The sequence below is a fragment of the Narcine bancroftii genome, chromosome 3 (genome assembly GCF_036971445.1).
Source record: "Narcine bancroftii isolate sNarBan1 chromosome 3, sNarBan1.hap1, whole genome shotgun sequence".
Classification (NCBI taxonomy): domain Eukaryota; kingdom Metazoa; phylum Chordata; class Chondrichthyes; order Torpediniformes; family Narcinidae; genus Narcine; species Narcine bancroftii.
In genome coordinates, this window is record NC_091471.1 from 188,900,717 (window position 1) to 188,921,815 (window position 21,099).

Below are 21,099 nucleotides of genomic sequence, written 5' to 3' on the forward strand. Positions count from 1 at the left end.
TTGGTCTTGTTGCCATAAATGATCATAAATTTATGAAAGATGGTGTGGGAGACTAGGGAGGTGACAACTTGAGAGGTGGCAGAAGGTTTTGACAAGTAGCATGCATTTGTGAGATATTGGGGTAATAACCAGAAAACATTATGATAAATGAGCTTTGAGGAACTTTGAAAGAAATGTGTCTTTTTATAGAGACACAAGAAACTGTAGATGCTGAAATTTAAAGTCTAGATGTCTACAGCCCACAACATCACAGGCAAAATCCTCCTCATACATTGAGAACATTTACAGGGAATGCTGCTATCAGAGAGCAGCAGCCATCGTCAAAGATCCACACTACCCAGCACACACCCTGCTGTGACTATTTTAACCATTACGTGCTCTGTTCTCACTGCTACCATCAGGAAGGAGGTAGAGATCCCATAAGACTCACACCACCAAGTTCAGGGACAGCAGCCATCCTGCCACCATCAGACTCTTCAATAACAAACTCAATCAGGGACTCATTTAAGGACTCTTACTTTTGCACTTAATTAATTTATTTCTCTCTGCATTTCTTTATTTGTTTACATGTGTACATTGAGTACAGATTTTTTAGAACTACCAATAAGTGGTAATTCCGCCATGCCTGCACAAAAAAAAAGTCTGAAACCTGAATCGGATACGTCAATCTCGATGTGTCTTTTAATTACTTTCATTACTTTAAGCTCTCATAAGGCATTGTGTCTTTTACATAACATTCTTGAGGTGCAGTTCCTGGCAAAATGCAGGAAAGATGAGGAACCAATAGTAAGAGTTACTAAATTATTTAATTCAGTGCTTCAGTTTGAAGAAATAAGGTCAAGAGGAGGGGAAACAGGGACTCACTGAAGCGACACACAAAATTCTGGATGAACTTTGTGGGATCAGGCAATATCCATCGAAGGCAATTTTTTAAAAAAAAGCTAGTGCTGCCAGAGCTGTTGTAACGGCAGTGCTGCCTGCTGCTGGTGCTGTGGACTAGGGGAGAGTGGGGAGTGCAGACTCAGTGCTCCCCTATGGGGTTCAAACTCTCAGTCTGACTGCCAAAAGAACATATTAATTTTCTCTCAATACCATTACTTGCACTGTTTAGTTTCTCAGTGAGAATCTCTCCAAGAACCTGGCTGGAAGAGGAAATGGTGATATGTAAGAGTAAAGGAGGATGTACAATGTCTTGACTGACCCTGTAAAACCTGCTTCTTTTGGGAAGGAATTGTGGGTAAATTTTCACCCAAAATTCCTAGATGTGGGAATGAAATGGGAAGAACTAACCACTGGGCATTTTTATGCAGCGTGAAGTTCTGCGCATCTCTCTTCTTCATGTTTGCTGGCAACAATCACCACCAGCTTCTTGACTAGTTATATTTCCAGTGAAGATACCTTTATCTCTGATTCAATGCATTACAATGGCAATGATAAGCTCCAGAAAAATCAAATCCATCAAATATTTGTTTTGGGTATTGCCATGACAAATATACAACAGATAGTGCTTTGTTTGATCAGCATACAGATCAGAGCACATTGAAAAATAAATCAAAAATTCCTTTCAAGTTTGTAAATAATCTCATTGCTGATCATTTACATCATTCACATTCTATAATACTAGTTCAAAAAATAATTTAGCTCACCAAGTGGTTTCTTTCCAACATGTTGCCTTTGAATATTGGTGAGTTGCATCAGGCAAGGTGGATCTGGAATGAGTTCAACATGCTATAAAGTTATGCCACACACAGAAACAGGTTATTTGACTCATAACTAGACCAACCATCAGTGAATAAGTAATTGGTGAGTTAGTATAGCTTCCACCACTTCATAGTGCTCTTTGGTCTTTCCTGAGAGTAAATTGAATTGGTGATAGTTAACTGAATTGCTTAATATCATCTGTACTGACAGAGTGAAAGCTTTGTTTTGCATGCAATCCTTTCAAGTCAGCCTATCATTAAGTACAACAGATAGTGCAAAATGAAATAAAAGTGCTGAATATTACAGAGGAAAAAGTTCAATTTAAAACAGTTCAAGGACAGTATCATTTAACTAATGAGAGATCCATTCAGTGGTCTGACAATGAGTGGCAAAAAAATGGAAGGAGTCAAATTTGAATAGTCATGTCTTTTGTGAACAGGATATACCTGAGTAATTTCCCACACTGCTAAGTAGTTGTTAGTATATTAACTGTATTGGAAATGCTTGGCCAGAGGTGCAGCTAACCCCTTAATGCTGATATTTAACACAACATCTGGAATGGTATGTGGTCCCATAGTTTTGAGATATCCATTCATTTTATATCACATGTTTTCAGTATCAGTGGGTTTCTCAGGAGGAAGGACTGAGACATAAACTTATGTCTTTGCTTCCTTCAGTGTTTCTTCCAAGTGATGTTCAATGCGGACATACACAGATCTCATCATCTAAGTTTCCTTGCCCATGTTTGATCTGATGCCTAGAGATTACAGGCAATATTGAGGACTCCAATGGATGATCCATTATGCCTGTAATCCACCATGTTGCCTCCAGTGGGCGTATCTTATAGTTGCGACAGGTGGTACCCAAATCTTGCAATGAATGAATTTGGTGCATTGTCTATAATGTCCATCAGGCTATTGCTTCAAAACCTTGGTGGAAAAGCTCTCCCAATTTACTCCCTCATCTTCAGATATCTGTGAGTAAGGACCCACATAATCTACTAGGAGTGAGTTTGCCATGTCTGAATTTGGTGACTAAACTAATGCTAGTGATCTGTCTTTTTTTCTCTCTCTAGTTCAACATAGTATTTGAACTTATTAAAACAATCGAGTGGCTTTTCAAGCATTTAAGAGTCCACGACGTGGAATGGTTCGGCAGTCACATACTGACAGGGTGGCAGATTTCCTTCCGTAAAGGACATGAATGAGCTGGATGAGATTTTTTTTTACAACAATGAGGTTGGCTCCAGGATTATCACTGCTAAGACTAGTTACTTGGCTAAGAATACTATAATTGCTGGCAGCAGCAGAGCTAAAGCTTTCCTGAGGTATTTTTATGCTGATCTTTGATTAACGACTTTGCACAAGCAGAACTTCACAACATTATAAATACTGCATATATTTTTAAAATTTCTTCAGATCATACTTCAACATGAAGGCTAAAGTGATTGAATGAACATTATTTGAAGCAGCATTATATTCTTTCAAAGACACAGGATTTGCTCCAGTTGAACGGTGCCAGTTTTGAAAGATAAATACAGAATCACATCAGAAACATCCAATTTAAAGTGGCAAATAAATAACAGATGGCATTGCTCATTTCTTGTGAAATGTTTTCCAATTTAAAATCAGCATTCAAGTCTTTGATGAGAAACAAATAACCAAATCATTATATTGCTTACAGCAAGCAGAACACAACTTCTGGTTTCTGTCAATGCAATATGGGGAATATATTGGAAGACCTGTCATGAGTCATCGTTCTCCACTATGCTCCGCAGGTACGTCTCATTGGAAAAAAAAATGAAGTGTACATTTCATATGTTGTCGTGTAAATAAAGGCTTTATTGTTGCCCAATGGATTTTAGATTCTTTTTTCTCTTATCACTCTTTTCATCAATTGTGATTAATCCTCAGATCCAACCCCAGATCAGGGCGAAGTACAAGGCTGTGCTAATTTTGGATCTAATTTCTTGACTTGTGTGTTTATTGGTAATTATTTATGATATAATTCAGTAATGGAAAGGAATTTACGTCTGTTTTAATGAATTATTTAAATAATTGCATGTGAGGTTAGAGGTTCATGTTTCGAGCTGAGGTGGCATGCAAGTGTGAATGATACTTAGCAAGGTTGTTTGCTTTGGTGTGAGAAGAGGACATGTTCGAATTAAGTGATTCATTCTGATTTAGAAAAAGAGGATAGACAGTGGTAATGTTGAAAGGTGTGATCAAATAATATTAAACATAGCCAAGCACTGTGTGGCTATCCAGATGTCCTGAATTGATTATGTGTAAATGAAAGAAAATTTATGAATGTTCCAAACTCACAGGCACTCAAGGTCCAACTGATATTCTGTTATTCACCATGCTAAGCCATCCAGTTTATCTGGGCATAGGCCCAATAAAATGTTCCCTTCAAAATGCCACTCAATTCAAATTGGAACATTTTTTCTGAAGCGACTGATTTCAAAGACAGCACACGATAATTCAGATTCATGACTGCTTAATGACTATTAATTTTAATTGAACATTCATGACATCCATTTTTTTGCCTTTTATTAATAAAATATCCTTATTCATTTATTCTTATCATCCTCTGCTGTCAATTCTTTTTCTCTGCAATCTTCAATTTCAATACTGAGTTTATTCAGCATCCACTATCTGCTTGCTGCTAATTCTATCTTCTCCTGTGAAATTCTACAAGCATTTGAGGCTTTGGATTTATCTTCATCAGCTTGATGGATGCACATAAAATGCCACTGCAGACCTGGACTCACTTGTAGAACAATACAGGCTCTGGTTCTCAAAGGCTGTTGTCATAGTGATTAGTGAAATGTTACACAAAACTTTCAGCTACACTCCCACATCTGGATCACATTCTCCATGTAGGTCAAAGTCACTTTTATTCTCAAATTTCTTGCATTAGGATCATTCCAAGCAGTCACAGAAGATCACAGTCATCTCTACCAATTTATTGCCCACTACACTATTAGTGAGGTCAACAAAGTTGAGTTGTGAATCATGTGACCACAATAATTCATGTTAATAGCTTAGAGAGAATGAATTTCTACCCCTGGAGCAAGGGAGAGAAGTGCAGGGATGATCAGAGGTGGAGTTTTTCATTCAGAAAAATCTTAGATGAACATAATTGAAATAGCCAGGGTACAGTAACTGGTAAGAAGTCCAGAGAGAGTGGGAGATGGAGTAATCAGAGGGTGAAAGGGTAAACTGAAGATCTGGGAAGAGGTGTGGTGGCAGTTAGCTAATTGGAAGTTGGCAGATCAACAAGGAAGGGAAAGAGACCCATTGTAATATAGATGGCTTGAACGTGGTTGGAAAACTTGGATTAGGGACAACACATGAAACATTGTTTCCTCCAGCCATAAGCATTGCTGGAAAGATACTTGTTCATTGAATCCAAATGTTCTTGCCCTCCTTTATCTGCCTAGTTTAATGATGCCTATGAAGTTTTGTCGGTCAAGTGTTATATTTAAAATATAACATATCTGAGCTACACAGCCTTACTTAGTGTATAATATTAAAAAGAGAAATAGAGCAGGTTGGCTTCTCATCTCACTTTTGTTACACATGGATGTGGCCAAGTTTAGTGAGGTGGATTGGGTAAAAGAGGTTGAGGCCCCAGAAAGAACTAATTTAAATGATGAGCTGAAATGCTCTGAAAGAATGTAAAAACTTAGTGTCCACGGCCGTCTAACTGAGGTGGGATGCAGGCTGCTATACATATGGATTTAGAATGTTAAATTCAAAACAACAGCAAAATGGACTAAAGTTTCCCAAGAAATTCACATCATGCATACAGTGTTTGTTTCAAAAGAATTTTCTTGGAGTACAAGTTCCATTGCAGTAATGAGGAACTGTTAGTGATGTGGAAATGCATATAAACTAGGAAGGGGTTCAGCCTTTCAGTTGGTTAAGATTCACTTTATCTGCTTTTGTTGGGTCAATACATTACTTTTAGGAGGACAGAAACACTATTAGTGAGGTCAACAAAGTTGAATTGTGAATCATGTGACCACAATAATTTGTTCTGTTTTGATTTTTTTTTAATATGCATCTGGCCATGAATTTCTGTTCTCAGTGTGTTCTAGCCCACTGACTGGAGTTCTCTAACAGGAGTGTCAACCACTCAAAAAAAAACCAAGCTCAGGAAGCACATCATCCATGATAAAACTTCTGGCAGAAACAAATGGCTTCCTACTTACGATAAGTCAGTGACTGTCTGCTTTGTTTCAACTAAGAGAGGCAAAGGCACAAGTCTCTGGTGTAGTAAGTGTATTATAGTAGTGTACCAAGACAGACCCATGGCTCATTTTGGACTTCAGCTTCTCCTTCAAACTTCCATATTAACCAGGGTCTGTACCACTGATTGATTGTGCACATTTTTCTTACTGTGCCTGCCACTGAGGCCAAAGAAGCGATGTGTTGTGTGTGTGTGTGTGTGTGTGTGTGTGTGTGTGTGTGTGTGTGTGTGTGTGTGTGTGTGTGTGTGTGTGTGTGTGTGTGTGTGTGTGTGTGTGTGTGTGTGTGTGTGTGTGTGTGCGCGTGCGTGCGTGCGTGCGCAGGCATATATGTACTATACTCATATGTGTGTCTGAATGCATCTGTCTCTGTGCACATGTCCATGCCTATTTGTGTGTGTGTGTGTGTGTGTGTGTGTGTGTGTGTGTGTGTGTGTGTGTGTGTGTGTGTGTGTGTGTGTGTGTGTGTGTGTGTGTGTGAGAGCGACAGAGAGAAATGTGATCAGGTGCTTAATAGGGCACTCCTATAACAGTGGAAGGTGGAGGAATGGACTTAAAGAAAGGAAGTAAATAATGGGGTCTGAATAGCATTGGGTTCCAGTCTGTGTGGCACTCATCCCGATAATGACTAATAGTAGCTGGCCCCAGGGCAATATGGAACATTTTTCCTGGCTGTACTTTAATTTTTTTTTCCATGAGTAATGATATCATTTAGAGCACATCTGATTTGGAAATTGCATCTGTTGAGTAATTGAAAATTTTAACCAAAATTGCTCCGTAAAATGAATGGAGTTTGTGATTTGGAAATTAGCACAATCCTGTTCAATGCTGGAAAATAAATCCACCTCGAAACTTGGTGCTCAAAAATACACAACCAAAGGTCTTGGCCAAAGAATGTTAGCATTCTGTTGTATTTCTCATAAACTGTTGCTAACACCAACATGTTATTTTGACTATTCAATTAGCCAGACTTTTCCCCACCACGGATTTATTCTTGGATGGTAAATTTAAATACTGAATCTTGTTCGAGGAATACCTTGGTATCTAACTGGAGTTCAGTGCATAAACATTCCAGAATTACCAACAGTGATTCATTTTTTTCAGGATGTATCCTGGTGAATTAAGCATCATAACCTTCTATTTATGTAATACCAACTTATTCCTCACTGTGATTTCAATAAACTAAAAGATAAGGTAGATTGTGTAAGAAAATGAACTCCTCCTGTTTATTTGCTATTCAAATCTTAAGTTCTGTTCTGCTTGGCATCTTGGTCCAGATTCTGCAGCAAAACTGATGGCAAAGCCATTAATGCTTGTCATTATCATTTTGAGAAATCTTCAGAGTTTCAATGCATGAGCTTAAGTAGGAAATCTCAGTTGTTGAAAGTGATCCTACACTCCTTCACATCAACATTTCTCTTCCCTGCAATTGATTGGCTGGAATTGCAGATATGCATTTACAAATTTGTCGAAATGTGGAAAAAAAACCTTAGTTGCTACTTCTGCTCAAAAAGATCCTCAAAACTGAAGATAAGCAAATTCAATGCAAGCTTTGTTGGTTTTGAAGCGTCTATTGAGGCCATTGTGGGGAGGAGGTGGTTGATCGTTAGGCTTGGGTAGCTTGTGAGATGGTGCATTCCTTTCACTGCTTCTGCAGGAATTTTGATACATGATCTGAAGGTTCTTGATACCATATTGAATGTTGCTTCTCAACTTTGAGAGGTCAGAGGCCAAAGATTCCCAAGAGTGAATGGGAATGCTGCATTTGTTCAAGGAGATTTTAAGCACATCCTTAAATGCTTTCCTAGTTAGCTTTTCACATGACAGAACTCACAGTGGTATGTTTATCACAGAAACCTGAAATCGAATATGTGAATAACATGGCCTACATAACTTTGCAGCTTGAATGTGAAGTGGAAGTGTTAGCTTTGGGAAGCACAGTGACATTGTTCTGTTTATCCCTCCTGTGAATTTATAGATTTTGGATATAGAGCCAATGCCATGAGATACCTACTGTTGTGTCCAAATCTGAGAAGTCAAGTCAAGTTTATTGTTATCTGATGCACAAATACCAATGAAACACTGTTCTTCTGTCCTTGGTGCAAAATATGCAGACCTACAACCAGACATAACACACATACAATACATATGCAGGCCAAGTATTCATCTTTACAAATAAATAAATATTGTTTCATGAATATGAGAGTCTCTGATGTTTTGTGCGAACAGTTCTTCTGGTCGTTCAGCACTTTGAAAGCATAAATCATGAATCTTTGGTCTTGCCTTGTGAACACCTTTCTCCTCATTCAACCAAAGGCTCTGCTGGGCGGATTGAAGGTGGACTGAATTTTATCACCAATGTTTGTCTTCACCTGAGGTGGCTTCTGAGATGTAGATTTCACTTTAGTGATTTGTTAATTAGTATCAAAACATAATTATTGCTCAGTTAATAATCTATGTCCTTATGATTTATTTACATATTTCACAATATAAAGCATTTTAATTCTCAATATATTCATTTCATCTTCCATCTTAATTGATTGTACGCAATCCTTATAATTGAATTTGCTGTAATGGTTGAAATCAATTGAAAATAACTTCCTGATTTCCAGTCATAAGCACATTTATATGTGATTAGTTTTTCAGTTCTCTTGAGGTTGCATCAATTGCTGGATATCATGAGCCACTTGTAATGACATGAACACAAAATAGGCACCAGAAACATGGAAGTTTCTGGCAACAAGACTGTTGTGCCTCTGTGAGAAACTTTTATTGAACTCACTAAGAGCTCTTGGCCCTAGTTCACACTGTTGATGTTTGCAACTTGCTAAATTTGTATGTAATATGATGTGAATGGCAGCTTTTATTCTTCCACTAAATTGACATTAGATCCAATCCAATCCATTACAGATTAGAGTGGAAACATTACAAAATGAAGGATTATTTGGAAACGAAAGAAAAAAAAAGTCTGATCAGTCGACATCCATGGAAACAAAATGCATGCCATCCATCCATTTCAATCAAATCTCATCCATTGGAACTTTCGAAAAACGCAAGGTTCTTAAGAATAATAAAAAAAGGACATAACATATTTTAACTTCAGTCACGCAATGTTTGCTATTTGTTATTAATCTTATTTTACTGCATAATAGCAAAACTGCATTGTGATTTTAATTTAATGGACGATTATCCTTCACATAGCAGCCAATTAAATAGTGATGTAGCAAAGCATCTGTATCATATATAAAATAAAGGACAAAATCTATCTTTTTTACGTTTTGAAATTGAAAATTCTAACTGACTAAACCCAGATTTTACAAATTCTGCTTTACAACATTTTACAAAAAAGGTACAGGTGTTTCAAAATCAGGACTCCCAAGCAGGGAAATAACTTCTTCCTGCAGGCTGTGAGATTGATTAATAGTATCCTGTAACTGAGTTAATCATTCCAAAAAAAAAATATATATATACTTTAAATTATACCTTTATGTATATATGTGATAATCATTATGCACTTGGGTATATGTGTGTGCACTGGGATCGGGAGAAAAGCAGTGTGTCTGGTTGAATATGTACAGTCAGATGATAATAAACTTGAACTTGAAAATTTTAAATTGATTTATTGAAATTAATGTCTATTGACAATTAATTTGCAAGATGGTTAAAAAAAATTGGGAAATGAAAAGATGAATAAAGAAAGCTTTGTGGAGACCAAATAATAAAAGTTCATCTGCAAATTGTGTATTCAAGGAGCACAGCTTGGAAATCTAAAATTACGACCGTTATACAAAACAAATCTTATGAATGCTTACCTTGATGTCTCTGAAAGCAGTAGCACCATTCATTGTTGGAAATACGACCATCTCTGTATGTGTCACATGAGTTGAAAAATGGTCTCATGCATAGATCATAATTATCAAAGTAAATGCTTCCTAGCTCTGACTGGTCAAGTAACAGATCATAGTTTGTGTCCAGTCTGTTAAACATCCACCCAAGTGAGTCCTTGCATATGGGAAGGATGCTAGTATCAAATCCTAAAGAACAGGGGGAAATGCAACTGGTTACTTAGAGAATAGATCATTGTTTGAAAATTAATAGGACAGTTGGATTAGTGATAACTACATATGTTCAACGGATCCCTTGTAATCTGTTGTACAATAAGATTCAACCAAGATCAAATCAAAGTACTTAAGTACTTTGCGGTATTTATATTTACATACATACTTCCAAAGAGGATGAAATCTATAAGCATGACATCTAACCCAACTAAGAAATAATACATTATAATCTTGTGAAATCTATGGCAAATGCACAACATTTTATTCAGCCATTAGCACTTCTGACCAGAAGGTTCAATTTGTCTTAAATCCAAGCATTTAAACAACATTGCATGATGGTTTTAAAAGTGGCCAAGAAATGTTTTGTTTATTAAAATTATTTTAAATAGAGACAGCCATTTACATGTAGCCTTTTGCAGTTTTGAGTATTTCCTGACTTTTAGTTGCTCAGCTACAAGATTAGAGTTAAGGTCTTAAGGAAAACTGCACACACACACACACACACACACACACACACACACACACACACACACACACACACACACACACACAACCTTACAAAAAAAATGGCTTGTAAAAAATCACAGTGAGTCAGGAGAGAAAAGGCCATATTCACAGACAGAGGACTTAAATCATTTGAAAGGTATCCACTCGGGGAGAGAGGTTCCTCGTGCAGGTGTGCTGGTGCTGGCAGAGGATAGAAGGGGCAGCAATGGTGGTGCAGAAAGCCATCAAATTCATTAGCTGCAAGCAGATGGCAGTGGACTCCTCCTGGAGCACAACAGCCCAAAACAATACTTCAAATCATAGAGATCTCTCCACACAAACTTTGCCCTTTTATCAGTCAGTCAGATAAGTGACAGTGAATCCAGAAGTGACTGTTCGTACAGATACTTCAGAATTTAGCAAGACTTGACTAGTTGAAAAGTTTGAGCTTGGAACATATGAACGGTGAATTTGCCAATAACTAATATTGCCATTGTGATTCCATGTAATTAACAATAGACATTATTCTATGTGTTACCACACTGTGGAATATAAATAAAAACACCTATTCCCCAGCAGTGAAGCTGGAGTTGTGACTCAAGCTCATGGATTACTGAAGTCTGTCTCCTGTTCCATGGAAATCTGCAGGGTCGTTTACTTACGCACTATCCATCAACAATGCAGGTTGGTACATTGATGCATTTAGGACAGGAAAACTCAGGGAAAGTAATAAAAGCATATGTGTCATTACTATTGCCATGTGTTGGTATTCACTTACAGCTACATCTTCATCACAGAAGAGAAAATGTATTCTTATTTTTACAACAAAAACGTTCACTGTATATCACTTTTAATCATAAAACTGTTCCAAAGCACAGTACAGGAACATTATCAATAATTTTAACTCAAGAGTTGCACATAAGACATCCAGAATACACTTCAGAAATATAAACTACAGTACTAACTTGATTACAGGTTAGAAACATTATTGTCTAAACAAGTTTAAAATGAGCTTACTGCTAATTGTTTTATATTTTTAAGGGTTACAGTGTGGTAACAGGCCATTCCGGCACACAAGCCATTACTACCCATTAAACCCAGGTGACCAATTAACTCTCCAACCCCACACTTTGGAAGGTGGGTAATGGGGAGATTGTACAAACTCCTTACCAACAGCATCGTATTTGAACCTGGATCCTTGGCACTGTAGTAACATTGCACTACCCTTACACTAACCCGTTCCATATGATTATGAATTATATTAATTCTTCCGTTTGTGGCATAACTGTTCCTTTCTTTTCAGTAAATAAATAAAAAATAACCTGATATTTTTAAAATGAAATAATTAAATTATGTTGGACGTGTTTATTAAATTAATTTATATTCCACAGTCATGCAATAGCATCATGGGTTTTAATGGACTGATCACCTCTGATTTTCCAACTTAAATGTATCTTTTTTCTAGTTTGGTGTTGTTTTCGAAGGTTCTGTTCTGTACACCATACACACATTTTACTCCTAAGAGTTCCTTAATAAGAAAATAACAATGTGTCACCTTCATAGGTTTGAAAGGGGGGATGTTTTCAGTTTCTGTAGCCTCCCTTGATTCACTGGACAAGTATCAAGGGAATTCATTACCATTGAGACACATCCCACTTTTAGTTGGGTGGTGTTATCTAAGGATATGCAATTATTAGTGATAATGCCACTGAATTGTTACTATATTTTTCCACATATTCTAATGCTGTTCACATTACAACTACATCTCTCTTAAAATTATATCTGATTTTTTTCTGCATTGTAATTTTTGAAAATTAAGCAATCTTGATAGCTTATTTCTATCCATTGCACTTTCTATTGCCATCAGCATGCCTTGTATGGAAACAACTTAGGCTTTTTACATTGGTAAACTGAGACAACTCTTCAGGAACACATGACATTTGTGTCTTGTAAGTAATATTCAGTTATAAAATCCCACTTCCAATATTAATGCCCTGTGTTCACTTCTAACATCATTCTCAAGTTTAAAATTCCTTGATGAATATCTCAGTTTTCACAAATGCTCAGGGAATTTTAAATATAATCCAACACCTAAATTTGTGATTTCAACTGTGTTTCTGTTCTCTTTTATGCTGCTTCAAGACTGAACTTGCGTAAAGAACCTGGTGATTATCCTTAATTACCATGTGATAACCATCATCCACAAGATACTCAACTTCTCTTTTACATTCAAAGTCATTAAGTTGCAATCTAAACTTCTGAACATCCATCAAGGGTATAAAGGAGACTGGATAGAAAAACTATGCTAAAGAGCTCATAGGGTATTGCCCAAATTGACATTTCTGGCAGCAAAACAATTCACTGGTGTGATGAGTTGTTGTGCAGGCTGGATCTTCTGCATTTGTCTGTTCCTGCAGTTTCTCTTGCGTTTTCAGCAGGCTCTTTTGATTCCTTCTCAGTATTGACCTCCTTTTGTTCTATCAGTGAAGAATCTTGGATTTACTTCCTTCAGAACAGTAGCCTTTTTGCCCAAGTGTTGGAATCTCTGAGTTTCACTGTGTTATGTTATGCCAGTGGCCCCAAGATTCTTGCTGACCTCTCATAGTTTGTTTTTTTGACTCTCTTGCAGATGTTTTTGTTTCTGTTTGACATCTCAGATCTTGTTTGGGGCTGCAGACTAGGGAAGTGTGGTGTGTAGTCTATGTCCCATCTGAAGCTCAGCATGGGACATGCCATGTTCAAATGGCAAAGCTCTTTAACTCAATAGAGCTTGATATGGATCTGAGGCACTGTCTAGTGCTTTCTTGAGCAACTGTTTAACTATGTGAACTTCTTTCTCTGCTTTACTGTTTGACTGTGGATGCAGAGGACTTGAAGTCACATGTTGGAAATTATATTCTTCTGCAAATTTCTTGAATTCTCGACAGCTGTAGCATTGTCCATTGTCACTGTAGTTAATTTGAAGATTTCCATGTCTTGCAAAGATCGATTTCATGTATATGATCACACAAGCAGCAGACACATTAGGAAGCAGAACAATCTCCAGATAGGTCGATAGATAGTCAATAACCAGCAAATAATTATTTCCATTCATGTGGAACAGATCAGTCCCAACTTTCTGCCATAGTTCTGCTGGTACATCAGTTGCTATCATGGGTTCCTTTGTCTGCTTTGCGTGATGTTTTAAACAGGTCTCATGGCTTGAAACCATCCTGTCAATATCAGCATTTATCCCTGGCCAATAAACAGCAGTTCTCGCCTTGCTCATGTATTTTACAATTCTAAGGTGCCCCTCAAGCTCCCTTTCAGCATCTCTTGTCACAGAGATTGAGGAATGATAATTCTGCTCTAACTGATAGAAGCCCATTGACAACACTCAGCTTAGCTCTAGTATGGCTGACATTCACCTGTAGGCCATCCTTCATTCAGATTCTTGATGACCTTCTGTAGAACTGTGTCCTTTTCAGTTTCAACTTCGACCTGCTTGGATTTCATGTCAGATACAGGAAGAGATTCAATGACCAGGTTCACTTGGAGATTCACATTTTGTGTCTCATTGCCCTGGATAATGCATCAGCTAACACAATAAGTTTCCCTGGTGAGTACACCAGTTCAAAATCATAACTTTGTAGCTTCATCATCGGTCTTTGGATTCTTGGCGACATTTCACTGAGATTTTTCTTGATTATTGGTACTAATGCCTTGTGATCTGTCTCTGCCACGAGTGTTGGTTGACCATACACATAACTGTGGAAATTCTCAAGTTCATAGACCAGACCTAGACACACTTTCTCAATCTGTGTACATTGACATTCAGATGTTGTCATTGTCCTTGATGCGTTTGCGACTGGCCTCCAATCTTCTCCCACTGCCTGAAGTAGTTTGGCACCTATTCCTTCTTTTTGAAGTGTCCATGGATATTTTTGTCCTTTTGGATGCAACAAAGAATGTCAAAAGCACTGGTTCTGTTTAGAATGACCTTCAGTCATCCCCACTCTTCCTTGTGGTTGGCTGTCCACTTGAATTCACATTTGTCCTCTAACAACTTCCTTAGGTACAATGTTTTCAAAGACAGGTTTGATATGAATTTACCAATGGAATTGATCATTCTCAGCACTCTTAATAGGCCTTTTTGTCAGTGGGTCTGGGCATCTCTAAAATTGCTTTCACCTTGCTCTTGTCTACCTCTGACCGTTTATCTCCCAGAAAGGCAATTTTCTTCACACCACTCTGATGTATTTCTCTGTTTAACTTTAGTCCATTCATCTGGATGCATTTTAGCACTTTGATGAGCTTCTTGTGTTGTTCTTGTGTGGATCTCCACAGGATCACATCATTCACTTACACACATACCCCATTTATGCCTTCCATTGGCCCGTGGAACACTTCTGGACCTGAGGAAATGTTTTCGAGGATAAAGCTTAGATGTGGCTTTATACAGGAACATAAATAACACAAAGCTACACAATAAGTTGCTCCTCTTGCTAATTTAGGTAATATTTGTTAATGTGCTTCTCTATATAATTGATTTCTGTCAGACATTAAGAATTATATCTCCAAGGAACACAAGAGCTGTAGATGCCGGAATCGTGAAGGAACAGTAGGTTAAGTCCTATTCATTGATGTAGAGAATGGGGTTGTCCTCCTTGGGCTGCTCAGGAGAATTAGCCAAAGGGAGTCAGGGAGTGATAAGATTTTGAAACATAGTACCTGAGCTACAGACAGTTGACAAGAAATATTTCAATCAATCACGGTAAAGAGAGAGAGATTGGGGAAAAGAAAATCACCGTTCATTGCCATTGCTGGGAACATAGGCAGACCTATGAGTTTTTTGACTCCCAAACCAGTGCAATGATGAAAAGTATAAAATAGTCCTATTGTGCTGGACCTCAGGGCATTCCCTCTTCTTTCTTCTTTGGCTTGGCTTCGCGGATGAAGATTTATGGAGGGGTAATGTCCACGTCAGCTGCAGGCTCGTTTGTGGCTGACAAGTCCGATGCGGGACAGGCAGACACGGTTGCAGTGGTTGCAAGAGAAAATTGGTGGGTTGGGGTTGGGTGTTGGGTTTTTCCTCCTTTATCTTTTGTCAGTGAGGTGGGCTCTGCGGTCTTCTTCAAAGGAGGTTGCTGCCCGCCGAACTGTGAGGCGCCAAGATGCACGGTTTGAGGCGATATCAGCCCACTGGCAGTGGTCAATGTGGCAGGCACCAAGAGATTTCTTTAGGCAGTCCTTGTACCTCTTCTTTGGTGCACCTCTGTCTCAGTGGCCAGTGGAGAGCTCGCCATATAACACGATCTTGGGAAGGCGATGGTCCTCCATTCTGGAGACGTGACCTACCCAGCGCAGTTGGATCAGCGCATTGGTTACTACCAGAATATCAACTATACTTCAGATAATATGATAAAGGATTCCAATCAGGCATGGCATTACTGGGTGGAGAGAGGTGGAACAAAAACTTGAGGAAGGGATAAATGCACCACATCCACGGAGGGCTAAGAAGAAAAAAAATTATATGAGTGGAATAATAGCGGGGAAGCTTCTGGGATTGTCATTAGAACAATATGAATGCAAGAGAGTAAGTGGGAGTCTAGGATTATGTGGAATCAATTAAAGGATATTTTGACAGGAATGAACAAGACAAAGAGAGACACAACTTGAGAATGAAATCAAAATCACCTTAGTGAGGTGCATCTACTTGGATGATTAAAATGAATTCCGTATAAAGTTATGTGGGATAAGGGGCAGCAAAGGCAAATACCTCTAAGGCCACTGAGTGTGCTATTTAATGGAGTCATTCACTTGATTAGAGACACAGTGGCTACAGTGATAGAGAAAACTATTGAATCCTACCTTTTGGAAATGTCAGTATGATTGAAAAGCAGTTTGCTGACAATTGCAATTACAGGGGGAGAGGTGGTTGGAAAGTACAAGGTCATTAGATCAAGGATATCCATACAATTTGATCCCCAACATCTAACCTCTGTTTAAATATGAAAAAAAGTCTGGAAAGATGAATATTAAATACTGAAGAGCGTATCTGAGTGTACTGACAGACAGTCCTCGAGATTCTGACTAGGAGCACCTGATAATGTGTGGTATGTCTGCTTATGCAAGGACAAACACTGTGCCACCACTAAAGCTCAAGTAATGAACCACGGGAACAAGAGGAATCCAAAACCACAAAACCTCATTCAGCTTTTAGCATTTTACATTGCTCCTCATCCAAGCACATAACATCACAAGATTGAAGATCAATGTCCTCAGGAAAGATGAATCCATTGAGGCAGTTATCCCATTTGGCCACCCCATTCCCCCACTTAATCTTCAATGGATTCTAGAAAGAACAAGCACATTTGTGAAACCTATAGTGAGCATGATCCAAAATAATGCAATAGATGAAATTTAGGAGAACACATAGAGTACAAATATACTACACTCATCAGCATTCGTGGTTGTAGATTACATTGTATAGATATTTTGTGTTCTGAATTTTGATGGCTTCAATTCTTCTGATATCGATATTTTGTTTGAGATGTTTAATTATATAAATCATTCAAATGTATTGGAATTCATGAACATACATACTTGAAAGAATATTGGGTAGTGCAGACCCACACCTCGCCATATTTGAACCATTGTAAATGGTAGGCCTGAAAGACAGTGGAGGCAGCACTATGGAGGTATCATCCTGCACGCAAATTGTGAAAGAGGAAAACAAGCTTCAGCTTCAGCTCTGACAAGAACCTTGGATTGTTCAGTGTAATATCAAAATGAGGTAACTTTTGACGTGTTTTTTTATTTGTTCTTCAGTCTCTAGACATCACTGGAAAGGGAAACGTTTATTTCCTCTCCCAAATTATCCTTTTGTGCAATTGAGAATTGTGTTTATCCATTTCAGAGGGCAATTTGCTAGACAAAGCAAGGAAGCCACATTTCCTTTTCTGCAGGATATCAGAAAAATATTTTTTTAATAACAATTCAGTGGCTTTTATAATATCATTTCTAAGATGGGTTGTACAGTTTTTTAAAGTCCTGCCGTGGTGGGATTTGAACTCTGGTCCCTTGATTGTCAGCGCAGGACTCTGGATTACTCATCAGGTAATTTAACTGTTGTGCCGTCATTGTACGCATCACACACACAAAAAAAAACAGGGCATCAGACACAAGAGGATATCACCTCCTGTAGTTTCTCCTGTGAGTTGCTTGCCATCTTAAACTGGAAATTTATTGCAGTTCCTTCTTAATCTAAATCCAACAACAAGGGAGTATGTTGATCAGAAGGTCGACAGCAGTTCAGGAAAGTGATTCATCACCTTTTTCTCATGGGCATTGGGAATTGGCAATTGAAGGATGGCCTTACCATCCCAGAAAAATTAATAAATAGAGAAATGGGGTGAGTATTTGTAGCTTAAAAGTAGAATCAGCATGAGTGCAACATAGCAATTTGTTTTCATATTGTTATAATTTTTTTCCTTATGATGGCTGAAATAGTTTATTTAATTATATTTAAAATGGTCAGCTAGATCTTTTCAAATTGTCCCTTCAATTAAAAAATATATTGAATTCATGGGCCATGAATCTGAGGATTTTGCAATTTGATTTCGAGGTAACACTAGATACCAAACAACCTATTTGATCCATTTAGCACTCTTGCTGTAGTATACCGGTAGTTCCATGTTCAATTCATTACCATTTCATCCACACAGTGGAAATAAGAACAAGTTAATTTTTATGTAAAGAATGACTGGAAACTTCTTGCACATCACATTGCTCCAGGGTTCACATTTAAATTTCATATTTAAACTCATATTTTGCATTAATCATCAAGGCAAATAAGGTCATTTTCAAACTTGGAATTCATTTCAGGTATCCATACACAGCCAATACTTTTTAAAGTGTTTTATACTTGTTGATTAGTTTTGCAAGTAAATATTATGAATATGTTTTAGTTTTTTTTTTAAATAAAGTTGGTTTTAAAAGAATTACATAGACAATTACAAGATATTTTTAAAGTTGTTAAACAAGAAAATCTGCAGATGCTGGGATCGAGTGCTATGCAAATATGCTGGAGAAACTCAGCAGCTCACCCACCATCTAGAGCAGTGGTTCTCAATCTTTTCCTTTCCACTTATATACCTCTTTATGTATTCCCTATGCCATAGGTGCTTAAGGTGGTATGTGGGTGGAAAGAAAAAGTTTGAAAACTACTGTTTTAAACATACCTAATTGACTCATTATGTGCACAGTTTCATAACTCCAAAGGAAACGGACCAATTTTTCTCAAGCAAAGTATTTCAGTAAGCAATCCCTTAACAAACACAGAACACTTATGGCATAGGGATTACTTAAAGTGGGATGTGAATGAAAAGAAAAAGATTGATCTGGAGGAAGGGTCTGAGCCCTTTTTCAGGAATAAAAAGGTGGAGGAATGGGGAGGAGAAGAGGGAGAAAGGGGAAGGGGGAGGATCACAGGCTAAGGGTAAAAGGGAATAGGTGGATACAGGTGGGAGGCTAAAAGAGAAAGAAGCTGAGAAGTGGGGAGAAAGAAGAGGGCTATGAAAGGTAGTTCTCTGATAGAAGGAAGGGAAGGGAGTGGAGAGCAGGAGGAAAGGAGACAGGGAGATAGGAAAAGAGAGAGATGAAGGGGAGGTGTTACCAGAAATTGGAGAATTTGATATTAATGCCAGGAGACTGTTGACACTGAATATAAGCTGTTGTTCCTCCAACTACAGATGGCCTCAGTTGGCAGTGCATAAGGCCACAAATAGATATGTCGGTGTTGAAATGTTGTGTGGAATTAAAATATTTGGCAATAGGGAGGTTTTTGTAATTGCAACGGAAAGAGCGAAGGTGATCAATAATGTAATCTGCCAGTCTGTGTCCCATCTCACTAATGGAGAGAAGGCCACATCTGGAGCACTGGATGACTCCTTCAGATTCACAAGTGAAATGTTGTTGCATTTTGAAGCAGCGTTTGGGGTCCTAAGTGGTGGTGAGGGAGGAGGAGTAAGTGCAATTGTAACACTTGTGGTCATAAATTTATACATGGAGACTTGATTTGTGGGAAGGGATGAGTGTATGAGGGAGTCTCGGATAGGGTGATCCCTGTGTAAAGCAGAGAGGTGGGGGAGAGGGGAGTGGAAGATGTGTCTGCTGGATAACTTGCAGATGATGGAAATTGCAGAGAATAATATGTTGGATGTGGAGGATGGTGGGGAGGTAGATGAGGACAATGGGAATCCTATCCTTGTTATGTCTTGGGGCAGAGGGGGCCAGGGCAGATGTGTGGGAAATAGAGCAGATGTGGGTAAGGGATGCACTGATGGCAGGAGAGGGCAAGCCATTTTTTTGAAGAAGGAGGTTTTCTCAGATGTTCTTGAATGGAAGACCTTATGGAGGAATTGAAGGAAAATAATAGAATCCTTATTGGAGACAGGGTGTGAACAGGTATAGTTGGGGTAACTGTGGGAGTTTATAGATTTATAGAATATATCTGTAGAGAGTTTGCCTTCTGAAATGAAGACAGAGAGCTTAAGAAAGTAAAGAGTATTTGGCAGAGATGAACCAAATGAATTTGAGACTGGGGTGAAAGTTAGCAGCAAAGTGGATAAATTGACATCTTGAGTCCTGGAGGCAGCACCAATGTAGTCCTCGATGTAGCAAAGAAAGAGTTGAGGAGCCTTGCCTGTGTAGGTTTGTTGCATGGATTGCTCCGTACAGCCAACACAAACGTCCTCCCAGTGACCAAATATTTTAATTCTACACACCATTCCTGCAATGATATGCCTATCCTTGTCCTCATGCACTGCCAAACTGAGGGGACCTACATATTGGAGGAACAACATCTTAAATTCCATCTGGGGTCCCTCTAACCAGATAGCATGAGCATCAGCTTCTCCAATTTGTTTTGATTCCCTTTCCCAAGTCTCTCTCTTTCCCTATCCCTCTGTCTCCTTTCCCTTGGCTCCCTCCCCTTTCCCCTTCCCTCTCCTATCAGAGAGCTACCCTCTCTCACATTACTTTTTAGCTTTTTTTTCTTCTATACTCCTACCTGTATCCACTAACATCCCTCTTACCTGTTGGCCTCTGCTCCACCCCTTGGCCATTCCTCCCTCCTCCTCCCACCTTTTTATTCAGATGCCTGTCTGATTATTTGTGATGAAGGACCTAGGCCTGAAACATTAGTTACCCTTTACTTCCTATCGAGACTGCATGACCTGCTGAGTGTCTCCAACACATTTGTGTACTTGATTAATTTTCCAAAAAAAATATTGAGAATAAACCTTCCTATGTTTGAAAAGAATTACATTGCCAAATATAAGGATATTTTTTGTTGGTTATTGGGATTGCTTCATCACTGACTATGATTTATAATACTCACATTTTTCACTGATTTCAAACAGTTTACATCCTGGCACTTAGAATAATGCTATTGTAGTGACCGTAACCTGAGTTTGAACTTGGCACTGTCAGTAAGAAGCTTGTACATTCTCCTTAAGTCTGTGACAGCTTCCAGTGGGTGCTCCGGTTTCCTCCCATGTTCCAAAGATGTATGGATTTGGGTTAATTCGTCATATTGATGTATTTGGACAGCACAGT

The 21,099-nt window shown here is 38.4% G+C and overlaps 1 protein-coding gene across 2 annotated transcripts in view; it reads right to left on the reverse strand.

The window, feature by feature from the left end:
• Positions 1-21,099, reverse strand: part of spock3 (SPARC (osteonectin), cwcv and kazal like domains proteoglycan 3) — a 493,731-nt gene that overhangs the window by 12,233 nt on the left and 460,399 nt on the right. For both annotated transcript variants that reach the window (XM_069926142.1, XM_069926141.1), the window contains exons 8-9: positions 9,769-9,990; positions 1,647-1,709 (exon numbers count right to left, since the gene is read on the reverse strand). In XM_069926142.1, the coding sequence (XP_069782243.1) occupies positions 1,647-1,709; positions 9,769-9,990 (285 nt within the window). The remainder of the gene's footprint in view (positions 1-1,646; positions 1,710-9,768; positions 9,991-21,099) is intronic.